This window comes from Sarcophilus harrisii, chromosome 2 (genome assembly GCF_902635505.1).
Source record: "Sarcophilus harrisii chromosome 2, mSarHar1.11, whole genome shotgun sequence".
Classification (NCBI taxonomy): Eukaryota; Metazoa; Chordata; class Mammalia; order Dasyuromorphia; family Dasyuridae; genus Sarcophilus; species Sarcophilus harrisii.
Window position 1 is genome coordinate 443842538 of NC_045427.1, and position 18914 is coordinate 443861451.

The following is an 18914-nucleotide window of genomic DNA, read 5'->3' on the forward strand; positions in this document are numbered from 1 at the left end:
TGTTTATATCCAAGGATTCTGATAAAAGTCTCATTTCTAAAATATATAGAGAATTGATTCAAATTCATAAGAACATAAGCCATCCTCCAATTGATAATGGTCAAAGGATATGAATAGACAATTTTCAGATGAACTTTAAACCATTTCTATCATATGAAAAAATGCTCTAAATCATTATTGATGAGAGAAATGCAAATTAAAACAACTCTGAAGTAACTCCTCACACCTCCCAGATTGGCTAAGATGACAGGAAAAGATAATGATGAAAGTTGGAGGGGATGTGGGGAAAGTGGGACACTGATGCATTGTTGGAGATTGTTTAAGTGACTTGTCTAATGTCAGAGATGGACAAGGGGCCATGGTTAGAATTCGAACTCGGGTTCTTGGACTACAAATCCAATGATCTTTTCACTGGGCCATGCTGCCTCCCAAAGGCCAAAAGATGTTATACGGGCCCCAAGTACAATCTATGTGTCTTATGGCCCCAAGGGCAGAGGTAGAACCAAAGGGGTGAAGTTCCACAAAATGTGGGTCCACCACGAGGAAGCATATGAAGCTGCCTCCTGATGCAGTGGATTCCTCCTCCCTGCAAGTGTCTGCCCAGAGGCCGAATGGCTCATTGAAGTCTTGTGCAGTCAGGAGGTTGGACTAGATAAATCCCAAGATCCCATGATTCTAAGTATCAAGATCTGATTAGGAAAAAAGGCCTGGTATGATGAAGAAAAAACTAGACTGAAAGTCAGAACTGGGTTGGGTGCTTATCATCTGTCACTTGTGTGATAGCAGGCAAATTACTTACTCTCTCTAAGCCTCAGTTTGCCAACCTGTAAAATGAGGACATTAAAGGTATTTGTTATAACTAACAGAGCCAGAGCTGTGTAAAACAAAGTACTTTGTAAACCTGAAAAAGTATACTCCATAATTTTGAAGGAATACTCGTATCTACTGTACAGTGCCTGGCATTGCAGCAGATGCTTAAGAAATAGTTGATTGAATGATCTGTGATTTTACTAATATGGATACTTCCAACCACAAATAGCACATAATTAATTAACAATGATAGCCAGTATACATAGTTTTACACAGTGTTATACAAATATCTTTTTTGATCCTTATCATAACCCTGAAAGGGAAGTGCTATTATTATTTGTAATTTACAGATGAGGAAACTGAGGCAAACAGAAATTAAGCTAAGAAACATCTGAAATTAAATTTTGAATTCAGTCTTCATGACTCCATCCACTAGATAGAATTCTAACTCCTATAATCACATTACTGTCAATAGAAATCACAATTCATATGTGTCTTTTAATCCCTATTCATGATCTACTTCTAGATATTCCACCCAGCTGGACTTGGTTTGGGGAAAGGAAACATGGACTCTGATTTTCCTAATTGTAGTTTCAAGAAAACACACACAAGCTGACCATTATCCCTTATTCTTGTCACACCTTTCCTGATTACATTATCTTCCTGATGGCATCTTATGCACTGCTTGCCCTGCTTGCCTAACTCCTGGCTGTCCCGAAGGTTCAAATTGCTCAGGGTTAACATGTGCCTTTCCCCTTACAGCCTTCTGCACAACCCTCAGTGGTATTTCTCCAAAGCCTGTAACGTCCCATGACTTGCAGCCCTAGAGCATCACTGAAATGGACGTTAAAAAGCTGACCCTTTGTTTCAGGGAGAAGCTCGGGTCACTAAAAGCTCTACTGAATGAGTCAGCCTGCTCCCTTCTAGACCTCACTCACCAATGAGGTTTGTTGTTCAGAAAATGCTACAGAAATTGAATTATCATAATTATCATCCACAAAAAGAAGGGTTAGGCCCTAGATGATTTCTGAGTCATCTTAGAACACTCCCCATGTTCCAAGGTCTTTTTTTAGTTTTTGCATTCTATTTCCCTGAGATCACTGGGGAAACATGCTTTAAATTTATATAGTCAGAAAAGAGGGCATTTTTTGTTGGCATGGAATGTTCTGGAAGACTTGGGTAGGAAGGAGGGAGAGACACAGCATGATCAAAAGTGCGGAGTAGGATGGAAGAGCCCCGGGGATCTGAACTTGGCCCATCTTTCTGTCTCTCCAAGCGCTGGGCCCAGCTCACCTGCTTTTGTAGCTGTTCAGTGCATTAAGGAGATGGGGTCCTCGCTCTGTCACCGGGGTACTGGTCAGCTAGGACACAAAGGCAAAAATTAAACATTAATGGACCACAAGGAGAAGTGTGAGCATTAATCTTCAGCTAAGGGCAAAGTCTCTGGGCCAGGGGCAGGTTGTTTGTCCTCCGCTGCTTCAAGCAGCCTCCCTACGCACTACCTCCAGTCTCAACTTTTAGGCAAGCTCAGAGTTCCTGGAATATCCAAACTGGGAGGATTTTCTGGCCTCCCTTGAGGGTTTGGTTGGAGATTAAGAGCTGTGTCTTTTGTCAGATACGGCACAAAAAAGGGGAGAGAGTTTGGGCTTCAGGAGACCAGAATTTGAGTCCTGGCTCTGCACTGATGCCCAATAACTTCAGATAAGTCACCGTCTCCCCTTGGAGCTTCAGCCTCCCAATCTGTAAAAACTGGGGGGACTGGGCTTTCTAGGCTTTTATGTCTAAGAGCCGTGATCCTCTCATCTGTAAAACAGGGCCAACACTCTTTGCTTCATTTAGGCTCCAGAGCTGCTCGGAGGAGCCAACTGGATTACAACGTATTTTGGAACTGTAAATGCTGAGAAGATGTAATTTTAAGTATTTAATCCGGGATTCCAAGTCAAGAGACCTAAGCTGAAGTGCTGGCCCAGCTGTGTGGGCCTGAGCAAATCACTGAACCCCTCTGAGCCTCAGAAACAGTGTGAGGATCAATGGCAAGTTTCCAAATATCTCATAATGTGTCTCAAAACTAATTAAAAGATGGAACAACAAAACAGGTTTCCTTTATTAAAAATGCTATTCAAAGTTTCACCAGTAGGGAGCAGCATTGCCTCAGAGTTCCCCCAGAACCCAAAGATCTCAAACTAAAGAAGTTTTCACAGTCCCCTGAACTGCCCAAATTCTACCTGACCTGCCCCCTTTCCGCTTCCTTTTCCATTCTTAACTTTCTCCCAGATCATTGGCGTTCTAGCCAGGCAGAGATGGGTTAGCCATTTCCTGAAAATGGCACCATCATAAATGGTCTTTTGGATTTTACACCTTTTTTTCCAATTAAATGTGCAATGGAAAGAATCTTGGACTGGAAATCTGATATTTGCCTCTAGTGAGCTTTGTGACTTTGCTAGTCAGGTCCCCTTAATGGGCTTCAGTTTCTTTTTCTGTAAAATGAGCTGGTTAGAGAAGATGTTCTTTTATATCTCTAACATTTTCTCTTCTTGGGTCTATTCCATCTTCAGCAAACGGATTCCCAACATTAATTTTATTTCCTTCTTTATTCTCTGTCCCCATCCCAGTCACTGCCTGCCTTCTCCTTCCCATCCCCAGCCCCAGTACCTTGCCAAGCTGAAGAAGATCCCAATGGTGATTGACAAAGGCTAGGATTTCTTCAAAATCAAAGTATTTCTTTTTGCTTTGTACCCCCAAGTTATAGAGGGCAAGGTGAACAACATCCACCCTGAGGATAGAAGGAAAAGGTTTAGAACTGACTGATATTCTAGGCCTCCTGCCTCACTCCTAAGTGAGAGACTGGGAGAAATGTTTCATGCTCTAATCCTAGTTTGGTTGATAGGAACATCATAGCTGGATTAGGGGCTTACAGATGAAGAGGGTCAAATACGGGGACAAGTGGCAAAGAACAAATTATATCTTTTTTTCTGGGAGGGACAAAACCAATTTGATCCAAGAAGGGACAAGACTCTCAAGTTGTAAGAACAATAATAGCTGGCATTGGGAGGTAAGTACTATTATTATCCCCACTTTACCAGTGAGGAAACTGAGGCAAAGAAAGACAAAAGACGAGGCCTTCCCAACTTCACCCTACTCTCACCATCTTAGAGGTAGCCTCTTAATGTATTCTGGACCCTGGTTACACACCGAGCAGAAGAACACATAGAACCTGCAAAAATAAAAGGGAGAGAAGGCTCAGGGACAGCTGAGAAAGCTCTGAGTAGCAGAATTGGGCATCCAAGAATGACTCAGTCCTCTCTGACTTGGAATACTCTCCTTCCTCATCTCTATTGCCTCGCTTTAAGTCTCAGCTAAAGTCCTACCTTCTGTCAGAAGCAGACCTCCTTAATCTTAGAATTCTCTCTCTAAGGCAAGCCGCAATATATTCTGTATGAAGTTGATATGTACATAGTTATTGGGATGCCGTCTTCCGCATGAGACTGAGTTCCTTGAGGGAAGCGATTGTTTTTTCCTCCTTTTTTTGAATTCCCAGCACTTAACATGTGCCTGGCACACAGTAGGCACTTGATACATCCTAGTTAACTGACTGGTTCTTCAAAATCTTTCAATTTATCCCCTGCTTCATGTTTCTGAAAGTCCCTGGATTTCTGAGCATTTGGTGCCCAGTTTCAGGGATGCCCAAAAATCCGGTCAATGCCCTTATAGGCTTTTGAGACCTAAAAGGCTGGAGTTAAATTAAATGGACTTGGATGGAGAAAAGGGAAAAAGGCAGAATGGTCTTCCTCTGGAAACTTCACCATGATATGCTCAAAGAGTCAAGAAATACGATGTATTAACTTAATGGCCCTCCTCACAATCCTTCAGAGACTCAAGTCTCTGAGATTAAATGCCAGTTTCTGATATTAAATTAAATAAATAAATATTGACATTAAACCACTGGCTGCTGAGTTAAGACACAAAGAGGTTGGTCCATGTTTTGTGATACAACATGCACAAATAATCATACAAAAAGATAATCACCCACATATTCTGAGAATTAGATATGCATATATATAGCACAGCACACATACACATACAGTACAAACAGAAATAAATACATGCAACGTGTGAGAAAAGCAAAGGGAATTGCATACATAGACACAAGTGTCCAGGCAATGAGGCATACCAAATTTTAAATGAGGACACATATATCACACATGGTCTCAGTGGGGCAAGCAGAGATCGCTTAAGAAAAACATGTACCTGTCTCCAAACATCATGGGCTCATTCAAGCACTGGGTACAGGCCTCATGAAACCATTGCCTACACCTGTAACACTGAAGCATTCTTAGGTACCATCTAGGAAGAGAAGAAGCCCGTGTCAGCTTTAGTTTTTTAGCATTTTCCCTGTAGAATAAATTGAGATTGGGAGAGGGGAGTAGGAAGGAAGGAAGGAAAAGCTAGGCCGTGAGGGCAGGAATAACCTTCTTTCCTTCTTCCTCTCCTTCTTTCTTTTCTTAAACTCTTCTTTTTGGGGTAATACACACCCAACCGATACTGGGAAACTTTTGTAACTAAAATTCTTATCAAAGAGATACACATCCATAGGAATAGCCAAAGCAATTTTCTTAAAAAGATAATAATTACTATTACAAGCTAACACCTTAACTGGCTTGATATCTTTTAAAATCACTTTTCATTTCATCTTATTTTCATAATACCCCTAGGAGCTAGGGAGGGCAAGTATTGTTAACACCATTTGATAGATGGGTAAAGAGACACCCAGAAAAAGGAGCTGAACTGCCTAGAGTCACAGAATGAGTAGCAGAGCAAGTACTAAAATGCATATTTTTTCATCTTCAATCTTTTTCATTTTTCTTCTGTAAAGATTAGTATATGATGTTGAGGTTTAAAACTGCAGTGTCTTGTGAGGTAAGGTTTCTAGGGGTTTAATCTGGATCTTCCATTTGTGCTCTGTACCAGTCCCACACAACCCTGTTACTTAACAAGGGAAACAACACAAACTGAAGTCATATAATGCTTTAAGACTCCCTTCATTTATTTTGGATCACTTGAGCCTCACGAGACTATAAGGAGATGCTTTAGGTATTTATGATCATTATCCTTGTTTTATAAATGAAGAAATGAGCTCAGAAGTGATTTATCAATATTTACAATGAAGGTCAGAAATAGGATTCAAACTCAGTTCTTCCTTATTTTAGACTCCAGTGCTATCTGTACATCCTAGACATACTACCTCTTTAGTACAGACCTCCCTTATACCTGTGAATGATCAATTAATGCTTATTAGATTCACTTGTTAAATTTTCTCCTCCAACAACTAGTTCTAGTTACCCTATCCTTACAGAACTAAGGTCTACAGAGATAAATCCCATTCCCATTCCTTTCCAACCATCCGAAAAACCTAACGTGGAAAAAGAGCCAGCATGGTCTGGCAGAGAGAGAGAAGAGAGCCTGGAAGTGCCCCTGGTCTTGTTCTCCAAGCACGGACACAGTTCCAGTGTCCTTTCCCTTGGTCAAACCCTGCATCTCTATGTTCCAGATGTCTGTCAGTTTTCTATTGATCCGGTCTTCCTGTTCCTTATGTCACAAGGTTTGTAAACCTGCTTCTGTCTTCAACCCAACCTAGTTCTTCTATGGATGGAGTCTAGCTTAGCAGGGTGCAGAAGCCAAGAACTGGGATTGTTCAGGAGAGGGTCTGACGGGGACAAAGAGCAGCAGACCTAGCGCCTCCTGGGATACCCGCGGTCATTAGCCACTAATCTCTGGGACCCACACCCACATTGCAGGCTCCACCACATGATGCTTTGGGCCAGCTCCTGCACGAGTCCCCTCCCACCTCCCAAGAACCCAGCTTTCCTGACCGGAGGATGGCCAGGCCCTTACTCTCCAGGACCTCCGCAGTAGCAGTAACACTGCTGCTGGTTGGTCCGATGGGGGGAGTCCCAGTCTAGCTCCTCAGGCTTGTAGGAGAGCACCATTTTCACTGCTTGCAAGGTCTTGGCAATGGCTCCTTTCTTCAGAGCGCCACCTTTCTGGGGAGGAGATGGGAGAGGGCATACAAGTCATTCCCAAGGCTCCAGGGGCTGCAAGAGAACCCAGGCCTCCCTAGCAGGGTGTCAGCGGCCAACAAGTGGAACGGGCAGTCGCCGGCCAGTCAGGCAACAAACATTTGTAGGGGTTTTGCCATGTGACAGACACTGCCGAGTGCTGGGAAACATGGAAAGGCAGAGACCAGGTCCCTACCCTCAAAAAGCTCCCATTCTAATGGAAGAGAACACACGCAAACAATGGTGAGCTCCCACGGGGAGGCAGTCTCGGAGGGAGGGTGCTGGCAGTGGGAGGGCAGGAAAAGCATCCTGCGGAGGACAGCACAGCCCGGCCATCTGTGGGCACCACATTCACAAGAACCCACATAGCGCTGGGGACCTCCTGGGTGAACACGGACAGGCTGGCACAGGGGTGACCAGATGGGGCTCAGTGACTGGCAGCTGGACTGGGTGATTCCTTCCTCACTCACAAAGATCTCTGATTCCAGGGTCTGGGAGGGGGTAATAAGAACCAGACTTGGATCTGAGGGCTCACCCGCACGGCCAGAGCGAAGATGCAGCGGCGGCAGAACCAGGGGGTTAGCAGAGGCCCTTCGGTGCTGCTCGCGATGGGGATATGGCATTGCTGATGGTAACCTACGGCAGGGGGCAAACACAGAAGGTGTCCTCAGGGAAACAGAATGCAGAAGCTTGCAGCTCCCGCAGAGAGGAGCCCCCATTCTGGGAAGGGAAGCTCCAGATGCCCAACGCTGGGCTTCTCCTCAACAGAAGGCAAGAAGTACATCCCCCAGTTCACACACACCCCATTTCTGAGTAGTGGGTAAGCAGCACTCTTCCAAGCTGAGAAAAATTAAGTCAACAGTTATCTGCTTCTTATCCATACTTCTAATCCACACACAGATTCACACAATTCCTATGTACTCACATGTGCACTACATATACACTCACATATATAATTTCATTCCCATGTGCATACACGGAGTCACCAGACTGTGTCCTGAGTGTTCTTTCTCATTCCTCAGACCTTGATACCCTCCCCAGGTCTAGCTGAGGAAAGCCTTGTTCTTAAAAAAAAACAAAAAAAAACTGGACTTTTGAGGGATCTGGCTACTATTGGGTGACACATTCTGCTTATGAGCTGCCAGCCATGGAGAATGGCAAGAGAAGCAGCAGCTCTGAGCCTTATGCCCTAGCTCGTGCTGCTGGCAGCAGACCCGGGGCTGAGTTCCTCTTTCTTAAATAACATCGGCAGGTTGGCCCCAGCTTTCAATGCCTTCCAAAGGAGGGGAGGATGTGGGACCGTGTTGCCAGGCTGATAGTGGGACTCTCCGAGGGGCAGGCCTTCCCTTGGGGCCTCAGCACGGGGGCCCTACTTGGTGAGTTGGAGGAAAAATGGGAGTAAATGAGCAGAACTAACCATGGCAGCCTCAGTTGCCCATGAGGCAGATCTAGGTATCAAAGGGACACTGAACCTAGAGTCAGGAAATCCTTGTCTCTGACACTTATTTACTGTGTGACCTAAGGATGATTTACCTCTCTTAACTTCAAGTTCCTTCTTTGTAGAATGGGAAAATACTTGTACTACCTCCTTGGCAGGACTGTCCAGAGAAAAGTGTTTTATACACTATAGAAATGTGACATTTATCATTTTGTCAGCTTTTTTTCACCCCTTATCTCCTTCTTCAAACTCCTTTTTTGCCTTCCCCTTCAGGAGTGGAGTCATCAATTGTGATGGTGCACATTTATGTAGCCACTTAAGGCTTACAGAGCTCTGTTCTCACAATAGTATTGTGAGACAGTAATCTGATATTATTAGACCCATTTTACCCACAAGGAAATTGAGATTCAAAGACGGGCTCTAACATGCCTACAGTTGAACATCTATTAAATGTTCCCCATTCTGTTCTAGGTAACTGCCCAGCAAAGGCAAGGTCAAGGATGAACTAGTGATCTTGGGACAAAGTTGGAAAAGAACGGCAGATCATTACTGCTCCATTAGAAATGATTTGGTTGATCTCGTTGCTGAGGATGGCCTGATCCATCAGAACTGGTCATCATATAGTATTGTTGTTGAAGTATATAATGATCTCCTGGTCCTGCTCATTTCACTCAGCATCAGTTCATGTAAGTCTCTCCAGGCCTTTCTGAAATTATCCTGTTGGTCATTTCTTACAGAACAGTAATATTCCATAATTTTCATATACCACAATTTATTCAACCATTCTCCAACTGATGGACATCCATTCAGTTTCCAGTTTTAGCCACTACAAAAAGGGCTGCCACAAACATTCGTGTACAGTAATGAACTGAACTAGCTATGCCTCAGAAAAAGAACTCTGGGAGATGACTAAAACCATTACATTGAATTCCCAATCCCTATATTTATGCACACCTGCATTTTTGATTTCCCTCACAAGCTAATTGTACAATATTTCAGAGTCTGATTCTTTTTCTACAGCAAAATAACGTTTTGGTCAGGTATACTTATTGTGTATCTAATTTATATTTTAATATATTTAACATCTACTGGTCATCCTGCCATCTAGGGAGGGGTGGGGGGGTAAGAGGTGAAAAATTGGAACAAGAGGTTTGGCAATTGTTAATGCTGTAAAGTTACCCATGTATATACCTGTAAATAAAAGGCTATTAAAAAAATAATTTAAAAAAAAAAAGAAAAGAAAAGAAAAGAACGGCAGAGCCACACAGGGAGAGCTGCTTCTACCCTGAACAAAGGCAGATTTGACCTCGGTCTGATCCCAGCACTGTCACTCACCAAGACCACACTTTCCACAGATGAGAATCTCATTCAGGGGTCCAGATGTTTTTCCCAGACAGATGTTGCATTTGGGCTCTTCGCCTGGAACACCAGCTAAAAGAGAAAATAACAGTGGAGTCAGGAAATGAAGGACAAAGCCTCTCCCCTCTATGTTCCAACTGGAAAGGACCTTAGAGCAAATTCAGAATGATGTCAATAAAAGGGACTTAGAGATGATTGAATATAACCAGCATGGTACAGTAGAAAGGATTGAGTCAGATTCCCTGAGTTTTTATCCCATTTCTACCATTATTGTCTGTGTGACCTTAGGGCTAATCATTAAACCCCTCTGGACCTCAGTTTACTCCTCATTAAAATGAGAGGGAGGGTCAGAACAGATGGCCTCTAAGGTCCTTTCCAACTCTTAAATCTATTGTCTCTGTTTAGGTTAAAAAAGTTATTCTGAACAGAGCAGCATCAGCATTTAGTTTTTCACCTGCAAAATGAAATAAATGTTAAGTGTTAGAGAAATGGAAGGGACTAGTCACATAACTTATAAATAGCAGAGCCAGGACTAGAAATAAAGTCAACTGGCTCCAAGTCATCACATACCGGGTTAGCTTTCACAATGGAAGAATGAACACTTATTTGTTCATCCACCGGTAAGCCCAGGCCTGAGACAATAAGGAAGGCAAGAGGAGACTGGCCCTCTGCCAGGAAGCTAGGGAATTTTAAGACATACACCCCTTCCCCGCTCCATGAGCTGAGAATCTTTTAGGGAGGATATGACTCAAGATTCCTTCAGATTCTGAGGGCATTACACTATGTTTACTGACCTGCTAGTTCCTATAAATGCTAAATATAAAAGCAACTCAGGGAAAATGCCCTAATTTCCTCATTATTAGGGTGAACTAGTTCATCTCTAAGGTCTTTTCTATTTCTAAATCCTGTGATTCTTTAAGCAACTATTGGAGATCTGGCTTGTTGTCCCAGGCCTGCCATTAAATAGTTTATTTATTTATTTATTTTACAATTTTTTGAGGGGAAGGGTGAGACAATTGGGGATTAAACAACTTACCCAAGAGCACACAATTAGTAAGTGTTAAGTGTATGAGATATTACTCAACTCCAGAAAAAAAAATCATCTTCATTTCCAGTCCTTGACCCTACCCCTTCTATACCATCATACCCTACCAAAGCTTTTTGCCTTTAAAAAAAATCTACAAAAGTATTGTCCAAATTACCTTGATAACTTTGGCTTTCTTTTAACTTCAGTTTTTTTATTTGTATAATGAAAGAATTGGAATAGATTATGTATAAGATTTCCTCTAGTTCCAAAAACTACAATCATATGAAAATAAGAATTTTTTTTAGTTGATTTTTTTCCTGGAGCTGAGTAATATCTGTTTCTTAGAGAGAATATAAAGCCTTTGCTCTCATGGAACAGGCTGTCTGTTCTGACTGGACCTCCTAAAAACTAGCTGTAGGAGTAGCTGGATGGTGTGATGAATAGAGCACTGGCCCTGAAATCAGGAGAACCTGAGTTTAAATCTACACTCATACACACTTACCACTTACTAATTGTGTGCTCTTGTCTCACCCGCCCCCCCAAAAAAAATTGTAAAAAAATAAATAAAAACGAACTTGTGGCTCAGGTTCAGTTTGTTTTGTTTTGCTTTGGTCCTGATTATGTCTTATAAGACATACAATTCCTAGGGTGATATTGAGTGGCTAGCTGGGAACAGAATGGACTAGCACAAAGAGATCTGGCTGAGGGACCAGGATATTGGGGTTGATGATAAAGAGCTACATCTGGAGTGAGAAGCACTACTTAAGATTAAATTTGACCTCAGATACTTACTAGTTGTGTGACCCTGGGCAAGTCACTTAACCCTGTTTGCCTTAGTTTCCTCATCTGTAAAATGAACTGGAGAAGGAAATCGCAACTACTCCAATATCTTTGCCAAAAAAAACTCCAAATGGGATCATGACACAGCTGAAAAATGACTCAACAACAAGGTCTGTCTCTAGCTCTAATTTCTCTTGTCCCTGGATAAATTATTCCTCTTCAAGTTTCAATTTTCTCCACTGAAAAAGGAATCAAAGAATCCAATCTAGAGAGAATCTCAATGAGAATTTATTCTAAATCCTTCATTTAAGGAGAATCAAGAGAGAACTGACTTATTCAAGATTACACAAGTGGTAAGTTGTAGAACAAGAATTCAAATCTACATCTTCTGAATTTCATATCCAAGGCTCTATTTCACCCCTATGAGGATTGGAAGAGCTTGTTTTTTGGATTCCTTCCTGTCCTAACATTCTGTCTATAAGACTTCATGCACTTTGAATAACATCAGACAAGATCTGAATTAAAGGATTTTTGCTACATTCTTTCTTCCCATTCCCACCATCTAGATTCCCAAAGGAAGACTAAATTGTCAAGTTACACAGTATACAGATCCTCTTCATCGTGAACTGAATTAATAATTAGTCCTCAGTAACTATATGCTGAATGAATGAACGAGTGAATGAAGGATGAGATCTATGTGTCTCAGTGAAGTTGGTCAGTTCTTCCAGCCTAAAATTGACAAAGCCCATGACCCCTTCCTTTTCAACACTATTGCTCCCTATGAAATGAGGATGTATCTCAGAATTCCTATCTAGTCATCCATCTTTTCTTCTCCTAGTTTCAAATTCCTTGATGATAATAAAAGAATTATTATCATTATTCTTCTTCTTACTATATCGTGCTGAGCATTAGGCCTTAGTTTGCTGAACTTGTAAAGGAGAGAAGGGTGATGATGAATTAGATATTTAAGACTCTTTCTCACTATACCTTTATATGTTTCATGATTATGAAACCCTAAAAAAGCTAGGGATTAAACAAGGTATCACGATAGCTGGGAGGAAGTAGGCAAAGAACAGATGGAGGTGGGAGTAGAGGAGAGAGATCCTAGTGGAAAATCCTAGGAATCTAGCCATAAAGGAAGTCCAGGTACTATGACCCAAGCTTTCAGGTTACTCACCATGTTGGATATCCTTCCATAAGACCCAGTACTTGGAGTTATCTTCAAAAGTCACGAGGCAGCTTTGCTTGGAACTGCTGACCTGTGGTTAGAAAGGGGACTAGAAGTGAGGGCCCTTGCCCATCAGATTTAGCCTCGAGCAAAACTGTCAAGTACACCCAGGTGCTCTTGGGTCATCTTCTGCTTTCACACTTGGCCTTATGATGCCGATGATGATGTCTGGATTTGTGATTTCACTGGCAGAGGGACCTTGATTTATAAAATTTCCTCTAATATAGATTGAGACTCTTCTTTAATTTATAATATTAGAGACTTTTGCCTGGAATACTGATTGGTTAAATGAAGTCCATGACTATACAGCTAGTATGAATGAGAGGCAATACTTGAATCCAGATCTTCCTGATTACAAAGCCAGCTCTCTTTTCACTATGCCCCGAGCCTTGTAATAATAATAACTTATATTTAACTCCTTGCATTGATCTCTAAGAGGTTATGCACTTGGCCCAGTGTCAAAGAGTTAGAAAGCAGCAGAAATGGTTCTAGAGTCTCAGAAGGATTCAAGTCCTTTCCTAGCTCTGGATTCATCAAAGTCTGCCCTCCCTAAGTGGCCAGGTCTGGATAGTCCTCTTCTTTTTTCCCCCTCTCTCTGAATGTATCCTGCAGATGTCCCATCCCTTCAGGCTCATGCTCTTCATCAGGACCCATCAGAGAAAGACTGATCGAAAGTAGCAATTAGCTGACAATTGTTCAATGTATCACCCACCAGAAAACATGTGTAGCCTAATCAGGCTGGCTTCTGATGCTTCAATCCAGAAGGAGAATAAGTAGTGAAAGAATTGTGAATGATAGTTTTAATAGATTAGAGCTGGACAAGATTTCATAAGACTTCATTTGGTCTAACTTTTTTCTTTTATAGATGAAGAAATTGAAGGCAAAAGGGAAAATATTTGCCAAGAATATTAAAAGGAGTTAATAGCAGATTAATAACTTTATCCTGGTTTTATGGTTCCAGATTTTGTGCACTTTTCAATATGCTATGCCGAGTCTGCCATTGGTTTTTAATAGGGTTAATATATAGGCTAAAAAGATTACCTTAAGGGCCTAGTTGAAAATTAGGACTCACTTATAAGCTAGGTCTCAAAACATATTTCCTGATAAAGAATTTACTAAATAAGTAAGTGTAGGGAAGAGCAGGCCATGAGAATAATTATAAAAAATTAGACATCCAGAAATCTTAAGTGATTCAGAAGAAGAATAAGAATGATGGAAATAATTCTTGGGTGATCCTGCCATGTCCATGATGCTAAGACTCATCAAAGACAGACTCAAAAGAGTTCTCAAATTTCAGAGCTAAAAAGATCATACTGTCTAACCCCCTTATTTTATAGACAAGGAAAATAAGGCCAGTAGGTTGTCCAAGGACACACAGCAAGAAAGGCTAGATGGAGAACCAGGATCTTCCAATCTGTGCCCCGACACTTGACTACATCAAATCGCACCCACTGAGTAGATGTTTTAATTTTTTCAAGTTGGGGGCCCTATTTACAGTTAGAATTTGTCTTTTTCTTTAGAAAGTTTTATCAAGACCCCAAAGCAAATACCAAATACCTCTCAGATATATATCACCCTCAGTTAATATAACTTTCCAGTTCATCTTTCTCCCATATTTTTACCTACTATTGAACCACATTTTTATTAAAGGAGAAGATAGAGTATAAGAATAGCTTTCGCAAAAACTTTCTGAGGAATACTGAATGCTGGCGTTCTCTCCCAGACATTCAAGCCTCCATCTTCCTCTTAGGGCCTTTCCCTTTTTAACCAAAGTTTATGTCAGTGAATTATAAGAAGATATATAGTATAAAAAGACTTCGATTCACTTAGAAAAGTTAGACTCCCAACCCCTACTTACCACCTGTGTGATTGTGAAAAAGTTACTTTACTTCCCTGAGCACCAGAAAAGAAAAAACAAAACAAAACAATACAGAGGGTTGGACTAAATGACCTCTAAGGTCCCTTCTAGTTCTAAATCCTACAAACCTATATACAGCCTAGTTTTGTTTAATCTTGTTCTTCTCCTAGCTATGTGAGCCACTTGAGGATAATAAGCAACTGTCAATAATTTTAATTATTTAATTATTTTCTCAGCAATCCTTTCCCGTCTGGTTTTGGAGCTCAGAATCTGATGCTGAGGGACTGGGCTCTGAGCCTGGGGAATTGGAGATCCTAGTGTGCCAAGTTTTACCCTTTTAATCTTTCCAAGATAATACAGTCCATCTGTCCATCTGCACAGCACATACTGTCCCTCGGTCAGCTTGACCATCAAGTCTTTGAAGTTGTTTCTGGGCTTGGTGGGAGCACCCGCTGCCCTGGGTGACCCACGGTCATCTTGGATCTCTGGCTCCAGAGAGAGGTTCTCCATCAGTTTTGACCACCTCTAGGATTAAAAAAAAAACAAAGATAACACTTTCATTCTATAATGTTTAACACAAAATTCCTTAGTGCCTAGAGAACCACATCCCTAGTTGAATATACACTTAGCCTTTTCTACAGGAAAAAAAAAAGAGTTAGAGCAGAGGTTTTGGACAGAGACCTCAATTTCCCTTTAGGATTCTCCTGGAGAGAAGAAAACTGAGTAACTTATGTTTTACTGGGATCTTGATTAAGTAACTTTTTTGTCTTGTCCCTTTTCCTGATTTTAAAATATGTTCTTAAGAAAACCAACTCTATGACTCTGAAACCTCTTTTAATGCTATTATCCCAATTTAAATTAGCTATTAGTTATAAAATTACCAAAGGGCAAATAAATATTCAGAAGTCTTCAATAACCCAGAGTCTACCAGTTCTTCAAGTTCTAGCTCATATTGACAAGATAAGTCTTGTCAATGAAATGTTTACAAAAGTTCTAAAAGGAACTTTGGAGAAAGATCAGAAAATCACATGGTAGGCTATTAAAAAAAAACTGGATTTAAAAGTCAGAAAAACAAGATTGCAACTGTCATTAAATTTCTGTGTGACTTAGGACCAGCCACTTCTCCTCTCTGGATGTGTCTCAGTTTGCCATCTATTAATAAGGAGTTTGGACTAGAGGATCTTAAAGGTCCATTCCAACTTTAAAATTCTTTTAACTATCATCTTGAGAGGGCAGAATGACTCTCCCAAAGTCATATACTAAATTGTCAATAAAGTGGAAACTGAATGTAAATTAATATGTTATGTTCACTTTTTTCTTTTTCTTCTGTTTTTTCCCCTCATGGTTTTTTTCCTCTTTTGTTCTAATTTTTTTCTCCCAACATGATTCATAAAAAAATGTGTATTAAAAACAATTAATGTACATGTATAACTAGGAAAAAAACAATAAAAAAGAAAAATAAATAAATGATCAAGAAAGTTCCAGCTAAAATACAGGTCTGACTTCTAATCTGGTGTCCTAGTCAAGTCAAATCAGCAAGCTTTTATTAAGCACCTACTGTATGCCAGCACTTTAAGCATTGGAAGTACAAAGAAAAGCAAAAACCAGTTCCTGTCCTCAAGGAACTTACAATCTAAGAGGGAAGAGGAAGACAACATAAAACACAACAATATATGAATAAGATATAGACAGGATAAAATAGAGTTATTTACAGAAAAAAGGTGCTGGTATAGAGGAGGACTGGGAGAGATTTCTTACAGAAGGTGATATTTTTAACTGGAACTTGAAGGAAACCAGAGAAGCTAAGAGGAGGAGAATTCCAGTTCTGGAGGACAGCCAGTAAAAATGTACTGGAATCTGGAAATAAGTGTCTTATGTGAGGGATAGTAAGAAGGCCAATGTCTCAAGATCACAGAATTACATGGAGGGGTGTAAGGTGTAAGAAAACTAGAAAGAATGGGAAAGATTATGAAGGGTATTAAAAGCCAGAGGATTTTATATTTGATTCTGGAGTTAAGAAGCCATTGGAGTTTATTGAGTAAGGGGTAGGGGATATAACATGATCAGTTCCATGCTTTAGGAAGATTATTTGATAGCGAAGTGGGTAATAGCCTGGAATGGGGAGAGACTTGGGTCAGGGAGATCAATAGGCAATTGCAATAGTCTAGGTATAAGATGATGAAGGTCTAACCAAAGATGGTCATATCAGAAGAAAGAAGGGGACTGCTGATCTCCCTACCAAGCTGTACTGATTTCCTTCTTCTCTGAACTCTTACAGCATTTCTAGTGCATATCATAATCAGTCAGTCAACTAGTCTAAGTGCTTACTATTTGCCAAGAGCTATATATATTTTGTCTAGTTATAAAGACTTATTTAATTTGCCCATTTTTAGAAACAAATATACTAAAAAATAGTAGTTTATTATTATTATTATTATTAACTTTATAATGAAATGGAAATTTTAAAATTAAAATCTTCAATCTAGATAATGATAAATGAAAATCAATATATGTCAACAATCCAGTATTCAATAGACTTTAAAACTTAAGTTACTTGGAATAAAAACTTCTCATATAATAAGGAAGCTATTTGGCATAAATTATGTTGAGACTAATATCTTCTATCACATACCATATTAAGCTCCAAATGAATATCTGATATAAATATTAAAGATGACACTATAAACAATTTTTTAAAGAAGTAGATTCAAGACCTGATAAAATGGTGTGAAACCAAAATGTTTTACAACTACAAAGATCTGTGATAAGTATAGAAATGGTGAAATTTTTTCAATTGCATCAAATTATCTCTGATAAAGGTTTGCCTTCCAAGATTTATCAGAAAATTCAATATATAACACAAAAAAACCATTCTCAAGTGGATAAATAAACAATATGGATAATAGTTCTCAAAATAATTAGAAATTATTAACAGGCATATTCTCATCACTAATAAAAAATAGAAATTAATACAATTTGCATTTTTAATATGTCACACAGAGCAAATTTGCAAGAGCTATATGTTATTAAACTATTTCTCAATATATTAACCAGTGTTTCTTAAACTTTTGTGACAAGGATTCTTTGACAATCTGATGAAATTTATGGATTATATCACAGAATAACATTTTTAAATGAATTTAATAAAATACATAAAATTACAAATAAAACCAATTATATTGAAATAGTTATCAAAATATTAACTAAATAGGTGATAGACTCTAGCTTAAGACTCCTGATTAACTAGACTCTAAGCTCAATAGCAAATACTAATGTCATCACCTATGAATTTCCCACAGTGCCTAGCAACAGGATATTTTATATGTGTTTGTTGATTTTTCCTTTTTTTTTTTTTTTGATTTGTCATCAAACAACTTTATAAAAAATCTCAATAAATATTTGTGAATGAATTGATTCGTTGCCACCTGGAGGGACATTAGATATAGGTTTCCCAGGTCAACAGCAATATTGGGAGAGGGTTTTATAGTCAACTCAATTGTTCTCAGAATTAGAAGTGCTGCAGAAATGCCTTTAGCAAGCATTAACAATCTTTTGAAAATGAGAGATGACCATGGTTCATCTGGGATCCGAGGTTGCAGGGAAGAGGTAAGAAATCTCTTACCTGGCCACAACCTAGTTTTCTACTCTTATGTCATTCTACTCCCTGGAATACAATCTACCTCCTAATCAAACTATACTGTTTACTAGCAGTTCTCTGATCTTAGAGAGATATTATGGCAGAATCCATACACTGCTGGTCTTAAAACCAGGAAGACCTGCCTCTCCTTCATACTGACTGTGTAGTCCTGGGCAAATCTCTTTGCCTCTCAGTGGACAATTCTCTGAGATTATAAATCGCAGAGAAAGTATCAACCTGCATTAAAGGAGAGTATTTCCTGTACCCATGAAGTCATAGGACCTGTCACAATTCCTGATTTCATCCTACCCTCTCTAAGCTTCTGATGTTTGTGAAGGTCAATTCTCATGCCTAGATTATATTTATTGATGTCTGCTGAAATCCTTTTTATTCAAGACTCATTTTAGGAGCTGCCTCTTCCTCCTCAATTGAAAGTAATGCATTTTCCTTCTCTTTCCTATAGCACTTGGACTACATGATTTTGAGCAAGTCACTTATCTTTTCTGAGTCTCACTTTCCTCATCTGTAAAACAGAGACACTACACAACTTGCTTCACAGGGTTATTGTGAAGAAATACTTTGGTCTTTCAGCTTTAAAGGTTGATATTTTGTCAAGGATCTATAATTTCACTGGAATTCTCCTCAGTCAAGAAAACCCTTAATAGAGACTTTATTAGGATTACCTGAGGCTCAGAAAAGGGTTACATATGATCACAAGAGT

At 39.9% G+C, this 18914-nt stretch overlaps 1 protein-coding gene across 2 annotated transcripts in view; it reads right to left on the reverse strand.

Annotated features, from left to right (window-relative positions):
- Positions 1 to 18914, reverse strand: part of PHF19 (PHD finger protein 19) — a 38813-nt gene that overhangs the window by 9468 nt on the left and 10431 nt on the right. For both annotated transcript variants that reach the window (XM_031954212.1, XM_031954211.1), the window contains exons 3-11: positions 14890 to 15081; positions 12648 to 12729; positions 9640 to 9735; positions 7402 to 7502; positions 6703 to 6851; positions 5059 to 5154; positions 3956 to 4024; positions 3463 to 3583; positions 2104 to 2171 (exon numbers count right to left, since the gene is read on the reverse strand). In XM_031954212.1, coding sequence (XP_031810072.1) covers positions 2104 to 2171; positions 3463 to 3583; positions 3956 to 4024; positions 5059 to 5154; positions 6703 to 6851; positions 7402 to 7502; positions 9640 to 9735; positions 12648 to 12729; positions 14890 to 15066 — 959 coding nt within the window. In that variant the 5' untranslated portion in view covers positions 15067 to 15081. The remainder of the gene's footprint in view (positions 1 to 2103; positions 2172 to 3462; positions 3584 to 3955; positions 4025 to 5058; positions 5155 to 6702; positions 6852 to 7401; positions 7503 to 9639; positions 9736 to 12647; positions 12730 to 14889; positions 15082 to 18914) is intronic.